The sequence below is a fragment of the Pundamilia nyererei genome, unplaced genomic scaffold, assembly GCF_000239375.1.
Source record: "Pundamilia nyererei isolate P.nyererei 1_Seehausen unplaced genomic scaffold, PunNye1.0 scaffold00147, whole genome shotgun sequence".
Taxonomy (NCBI): Eukaryota; Metazoa; Chordata; class Actinopteri; order Cichliformes; family Cichlidae; genus Pundamilia; species Pundamilia nyererei.
In genome coordinates, this window is record NW_005187548.1 from 1,108,120 (window position 1) to 1,115,782 (window position 7,663).

Genomic DNA, 7,663 nt, shown 5'->3' on the forward strand with positions numbered 1-7,663 from the left:
TCATATAAGCATGTAGCTAATACACTGAATTAAGAAAAAGTTTCATATTTTATTCATTAACATGTGCGTCGTAGCCTTCATCTGTCACCTGTTACATTACATCATTTCGTCTGGCATTAATGAAGTATTCTGATTCTGTTGCTTTATCATCTTATTTTATTAACTAGCCATGGTTAGCATGGATGTATACACATGACAAGCATGTCTTGAGACCCCCTCAGTGATAGATCTAAATCTAAATGTAACAATATGTACTTTTTTTTTTTTGCTTCACCTCCAGTGCTGCTGGTTTACTCGTGTGTTTCATGTCAAACTGCAATTGAGCCAGAATTACAACTGAAACTGGTTCATTCATATTTTTAATATTCTTAACAATATTAATAATAAACATGATAACATTTGCTGCAAGCTGGACACATTTGAAGCTGTGGTGGAGAGATCACGGAGCAAACTGTCATCCATCATGAGGTCCACCCTCTGCACCAGTTATTGGACAGCTAGCAGAGCACCTTCTCTAACTTGCTAACCTGATTCAGGTCTGCATCACAGATATAAGAAGGCCGTCTCCCAGATAATGTATTATTTTATATTTATAAATGTATTGCATATTAAATTCTTCTTGTTGTTATTGTTATAATTGTATCAATTGCTGTAACAAAAAAAATCTCCCAAATTGAAATAAATACATTTCTTCTTATTATATTTTTAAAAAAGACAGCATTATTAAAAACGCACAAGGGAATGCCGTTAAATTGCCAAACAGCAATCATAATCTAATGCAGACCGGTGCAGATTTAGATTTTTTTTTGTTTTCTAAGCAATTTTGATTGTAGAGGTTGCAAACCCTTGTTCATGACTACTGTGTGGGTGATGAATTTAGCTAAAACTTAGTGGTTTTGTTAAGGCTTGAACTCAGAGGCATAGCTGTTTTGATGGCAGTGCTGACACAGTGATAGCTGTGTCACCCTCACCCTCGTTGAGTCTAGGTGCCAAACACGTCCTCATGCTTTATTAAAAGTGTTAGTGTCAATGTGTTATCTGAAATGGAGAAGATTTTCAGTTGTGAATTGGAGATGGACCCTCTGTCTCTCATACTGGGCCTCCCCAGCCGGCGATTAATATCCAAGAATAATAGGAGATTGTACTGTGTTCTCACCTATGCGGCACGGAAGAATATACTACTCCAATGGATTTATGAAAAAGTACCAACTATTAAAGGTTGGCAAAGAGTAGTGTTGGATCCAGTGCAACTGGAATATCTTACATGTGTACTGCACTCAAAAACAGATCAATTCTTTAAGGTGTGGGAACCATACTTGAACTATGTGGAACCTGATGTTTCTAATATTATGTTACAAGGATTCTCTTGAGTGTTCAAACTGCAACGTAATACTGGGACGACAGGTATTGTACTGTATTGTATCCTCTCTTTATTTATTATCTTTTAGATGGAACTGAGCTGGTGTTTTGTGCTTAGTTATCAGTCTGTTTGTTTTTGTTTGTTTTGTTTATTTATTTATTTTTGGTTCTGAATTGTACACTTTATTATGTTATGTAATTATGTACTATTTGTGAAAACAGAAAAAACTAATAAAAAAAAGTGTTAGTGTCTTTTAGAGCCTTTTTAGTCAAATTACCTGACAATTAAATGTCCTGGTGTGAGGTATGAGGCTGTGTATTAGTATTAGTATTCTATTATTTTGTTACGTTGTTACAATAGTCAGCAGGTTTCAGTGCCTGTGTATTGCACATGTTCAGTTTATAAATGCAATGCTAGTGTTGCTCTTTGTTGTGAACATGTAACCCCACAAAAACCAAAATGATGATACCCAGAGATCCAACCTTGGTCTACAAGCATTTGGTGACATCATCATGGTGACGTCATGCCCATCTTTTATATACAGTCTATGATTTTACAAAAATCAGAGTTTTCAAAATCTGCCTACTGGTTCCTTAGCTTAGTTTGGTTTTTCCATAGCAACACCAAAATGTAATGATTTACAGTTTTATGTTAAACAGAGACTCATTTTCCAGTCTATTTTTTGTCCTTCCTGGCATTGCTGTCAGGTTGCCACATTTGCGTGATTTTGTTTATCTCTTAAGCAAACTGTTTCCAGTTTCCTGTTAAACACCAGGTTTGGTAGGTGTACAGCGCAAATGCATGCTTTAAACCTGAGAGTCCATCCCAGAAAGTAATATTCAGTCTACAGCTGACACTGCTGTTGTCATAATTAAACCAATGAAAATATTGTTAAGGAAGCCTGGTTTGTTTTTCCTCCTTATGTGTTATTATAACAAACAATAGGAAGTATGCAGCATAGTAAATAGCAGTGATATCTCGCTTTAATGGTACAGTGTGTAAAATCGCACCACTGGATGTCAGTAGATTGCAGATTGCAGTCAACTGACTCAGTTACAGTATCCACTGTAGGACAAACAACTCTGGCTGCCGTTATTTGTAGTGTGAGTAGTCTGTCAGCCTGCTGTTTGCCTCAGCTGCCAAAATGTGTCCACATCTATTTGATCTGACGGAAGTCTGATACAAGTCGGGGAGTCAGTGAAGCTCACTTTTGTCCTGGCTCACTTTTGTTGGCGATATCCTGAACTGTTGCTGCGCTGCTGTTTTTGATGCTGTTAGTTGGCGTTAGTCAAACTTTGTTTGAAGTGGATCTAACATTGTTGGACCCGGACTCTTAGCGAATAAACTCTTTTATGAGATCAGTTTGTTGGAAAATATAATTACACATTAATCAATGTATTTCTATGAGAACAATATTCTTTTTTCTTTTATATAACTGTAATACTGACTGACTGTACCTGTAAATAGAGGCTTAATCTTACCATCAAAATCAATCTTTCCATCTTTGTTTGTGTCAGATTCCCCAAACATCTCATCGATATCTTCCTCTGTCACTGGTTCTCCAGTCATATGAAGAATTTCCCCAAATTCCTCACGATCAACAAAACCATCTCCATTCCTGTAGATTTAAATATATATATATATATTGAGTTCAAACTCAATCTCCTTTCTTCCTGCCAATTTACATCGACGCAAAAGCTAAAGTCTGTCCTTTTCTCTTATTCTTGTATCTGTGTTCAAACAATTATGTCTTTGAGCTTTTTTACGTCTGACAATACTTTTGAGTTTTTATTTTAATGTAAATATTGTTTAAGGGCTAAAAAGTCAGGTAAACAGGCTATGGGACTATAGTCAGTCACAACATTAAAGGCTCTGAGATCTAAAGTATGACATAAGGTATTTCATTACTGCAATAACTTGTTATTTTCAAATATAAAGACGTGTAAGTTGATACAAATCCCATGAGAAAGACTAAATCTTTGAACACAAAAGTGAGCAACAGGTGCTCATAATTCTCATCTGTCTCTCTAGTTATTTGACACAGTAGTTATTTTATCAATTCTAAATTGCTTTTCACATAAATGTTTGAAAACTTTATTAACTGTATTAAGTTTTGTGATGACGTTTAGTGTCGTACTTGTCAAAAATACGGAAGCATTCTGAAAGCTCTTCTTCGCTCTTTCCTGCCTGGTCCTCCTTTAACTGTTGGACCATCATGACCAAGAACTCCTCGAAGTCGATGGTACCGCTGCCTGAAGACAGAAAAGATGAATATGGGAAGATTACTGTTTTACATTTACCGGGTAGGAATCAGTTTGAAATGTCTCGTTTACTTATCAAGTGATTATCTCCAGTTCACCAACTGGTCTTAAATTTTTGATGAAGGGATGCACATAATGCTCAGTTCACTCATCACAAGGAATCTCGTGACAACAGCTGGACATAGACTTTTAGACATTTTCATCCAACCATGATCTCACCATCCTCATCGACCTCCTCTATGATGGCATCCAGCTCCTCCCTTGATGGGTTCTGGCCCAACATCCTCATTACAGTGCCCAACTCTTTGGTGCTGATGTCACCGCCTCCATCTGTGTCAAACATGTCGAAGGCAGCCTTGAACTCTGGGTTAGAGAAGGAAAAGTTCAAATTTAGGCTTTTTTTTTTTTTTTGGTTGCTTTACTGCCTAAGCAAAGCTGAAATCATTAATTTCCCATTAATTTTCATCCACAATACAGACTGTAAAAAGTCTACTTGAAAATCACTGCTGGAACTCAACTTAAGGTTGTCACTCATTTCTTCATGTAGAAAAAAAAATACAGACCTGCAATCATCTCCTCAGTCAGGAAGGACCGGGCGTCACTTTGGGCATCAGTGGGCTTTAAAAAGAAAAATGAAAAAAAGGTGGAAATGCATCTGTAGTCAGGCAAGTGGATGCTATAAGTGATATCAGATCATAACTAGAACAAGCTGTAAGGAGTGGCTTTTGGGAAGGGGATAAATGAGCTTTTTCCCTTCACTTGTCACAGTGGGAGACCGCCATTATGTCCTGTAATAACATCACAGTGGTGAAAAGCTATATAGTGTTCTCTTTTGTTCACATGTCTAGGACCAACACATTAGCATCACAAAAGGTTTCTTAAGAAATAAACTACTTCTCCCTTCTGAAGTGTATTTAACCCCCATGTCATTTGCTACAGTTCATGTTCTATAGATTAATGTTCTGTAATATTATTTAGAACATAAGACTAGAGCTGCATGATGACTTTTAAAGGCATCATCAAGTTTTGGTCTTTAAGCATTTTGCTACTTTAAGTTTTCATTTTTATTTGACTGAACACTGAATCACAGTTAGTCTGTATCTCTGCTCATCGCGCTGCTCATTGAAATGAATGGAAATCAGTCCTTCCAAGAAATTCAGTGGCATTTAGTAATACATAATAACAAAATAAAGAGCAGAATGATGTCCAGAGTTGGGAAATCAAAGAGAACTGCATATAGTTAAACAATTAGCTTGAGTACAATTTGCGGTAATTGGATAATTGGCCTTCAATTGCATTCACAGAGCAGATTAATAACTTTTTTTCAGTTTTCGGGGCAGTCAGTAGTTGTAACTGCAAATGGCTTATTAAAAGCAAGAAAAATGACTACCTAGCTATATTTCTGGAGAATGCAAAGTTAAACTTGAAAATTTTAGGCATCAGTTAGCGACCGGCAATGATTGTAGGAATTTATCAAAACAACAAGCTGTTGCCTGCTGTTTTAGGAGATATGTGGGCAACTGAATAATTCTGGTCTTACCACTGCACTACCATTATCGTCTCCTTTCCAATTAATAATATTTTTTTTTCATTTTTTCTTTTTTGTAGTTTTCTTGTTTATTTGCACATTTGTTGGGCAAAACCCCCCAAAACATTTTAACATCTTTCAAATCCATGTGACGTGTGAAAACAAGACAGTTATAGCTCACAGTGATGCTCACTACAGTGTAACTATTCTACAGTGTTAATACTGTGAATGGATGTATTTTAAAATCATGAACCAAGCTATGATCAAAACTAACCAAATGCCAAGTGGAAACAAAACAGTGAATAAAAACAAAGCTGAACAAATTTAAAAGCACCTGACCAACATTTCCCAAGAGGAAGAAAATAGTTTAGTTTTTATGCACACTCAGACATTGTTAAACCATCCACCTTTAAATTTCTCAATTTGTATTCAGAATTTTACTCTAAAGAGATCACAACACTGGTGTGGATTATACAGCATTTCTAAGAGGAATAATTTGAGACAGATTTGGCTTTTTTAAAGTTTTGTAAATGTGGATTTTTTTAGATTTCAATTAATATTTTAACATAATTGTGATCCCAAGCAGTTTAGTAAACAGAATCTTGCAGAGCTTAGCATAGCAAAGATAAGAAAATAAAAATAAAACTAATTTTTCCTGTTTTCCTTGACAAAATGTTGATAATGTTGCGACATATGGAAGGAAACCCACCCCCTTTCCTTTAAAGCTATTTTTAAGGTGAGACTTGGGAGAGGATTTGACAGGGATTTTCTCAAGGTGAATTTCCTAAATTAGGACACTAAGAAAAGGCAGCTTGTCTTCTCACTTTACTCAGCTGTGTACATCTATCTTTAGTACCACTCCCTCCAATCTAAATATCAATCGTAGCGGGTTTAGTTACAAAGTGATGGAACACAAAAGCAGTGTGAGCCTGTAAGCAAACAGCAACGAGGAGTTACAGCAGTTCACAGCAACAGGTTACTAGTCAGACAAACTAGATTTGTGTGTGTGTTGTCTATCAGGTGTGTGCCCCGCATGACATTTCCAAATATTTAAGGAATTCCAGGATGATTTATAAAATCCAGTTATGATGCGGATGAGGACTTGCTGGATGAGCACAGCCAGTTTGCTTCAGGTATTTATCTTCATCCTGCGTCATCTGCCTTTTCTTCTCATCCCTTGAAAACCAAATCAAATCCTCAGGATGCATCATAAACCTAAATCCTCCTTCTCGTCCTTTACCCCCTCCTCCGTTTTTGGTTTCTTACCATGGTGGCGGGCTGTGAAGAACAACACACACCAGTACAAACAACAGACAGCTGGGAAAGAAGGTCTCCTTTCTATGCAGTTCAGGTAACTCTGTGACTTTACTCTACTCCATAAGTACCCTCTCATCCCACCAGCATTTTACTAAAAATGATCAGGATTGGGCCAGAGACCCCCTCCTCGGACAAGAGCCGGCCAATCAAATTTGGTTTTAGTTTGTGCGCCCTTACAATCTCCTGATGGACATCCCCTTGTGTGGCACAGTGTCCAATCCCCCATATTTAGATAACAGACAAGCTCACTGACATTTATTGAAAAAAAAGAAAACACTGTGCAGGCATCAGGCAGCTGAAGGTTATTTTGGCAGAGGATCAACTGGGCATCTCAGTGCAGAACGACACTTGATTTCACATGGACCAGAGCGCGTGCACGCTCGCGCACATCACACACACATACATGCACTCACGGATTAACACCTCCCTGCATGCATAGATTCTCTGCCCCTTCCGCAGTGTCCGTTAACCCATCTATCTGCCCTCCTCCCTGTTCTCAGGGCTGCTGACTTGCCCTTGCACCTATGACATCTGAAACATAAGAGCTGTGCAGAAAGACCTGTCACCTCACACAACTGTTCCCCGTATTAACAATTTTAGCTAGTGGTTTCTCATTACCTCAACAGAAAAGCAAACCACTAATTCGAGCCAAAGTCAAAGTGAAATTTCCACAGAAACTCATTCAGAATCCCACTGACACTAATAACCAGAAATTAGCAACAGAGGCTACTTGACAGTACATCTACACACAGTGAAGGAAACAATTCTTTTAAGTTTGCTCGCTTGTAAGAAATGAATAGTTTCAAGTATTTATGGTAGTTGAGAGGCAGAATATCTGCCAAAAAAACACACTGAAGCGTTGACATAAGTCATAAATTGATTTGCTTGTCAATGAGTGAAATAAGTACAGGGTGGGCCATTTATATGGATACACCGTAATAACATGGGAATGGTTGGTGATATTAAAGTCCTGTTTGTGGCACATTAGTATATGTGAGGGGGCAAACTCCTCAAGATGGGCGGTGACCATGACCATGGTGGCCATTTAGAAGTCGGCCATCTTGGATACAACTTTTGTTTTTTCAATAGGAAGAGTGCCTATTTCATGAGTTATCTACAAGTTTCTGACCACTTATAAAATGTGTTCAATGTGCTGCCCATTGTGTTGGATTGTCAATGCAACCCTCTTCTCCCACT

General features: G+C 37.6%; 1 protein-coding gene across 1 annotated transcript in view; it reads right to left on the minus strand.

Moving 5' to 3' along the window:
• LOC102215014 (troponin C, skeletal muscle) overlaps positions 1-6,545 on the minus strand; it is a 9,068-nt gene extending 2,523 nt beyond the window's left edge. The window contains exons 1-5 of the mRNA XM_005744666.2: positions 6,416-6,545; positions 4,185-4,239; positions 3,841-3,984; positions 3,498-3,612; positions 2,842-2,978 (exon numbers count right to left, since the gene is read on the minus strand). Of these exons, the coding sequence (XP_005744723.1) occupies positions 2,842-2,978; positions 3,498-3,612; positions 3,841-3,984; positions 4,185-4,239; positions 6,416-6,418 (454 nt within the window). The 5' untranslated portion in view covers positions 6,419-6,545. The remainder of the gene's footprint in view (positions 1-2,841; positions 2,979-3,497; positions 3,613-3,840; positions 3,985-4,184; positions 4,240-6,415) is intronic.
• Between the last annotated feature and the right edge of the window lie 1,118 nt (positions 6,546-7,663).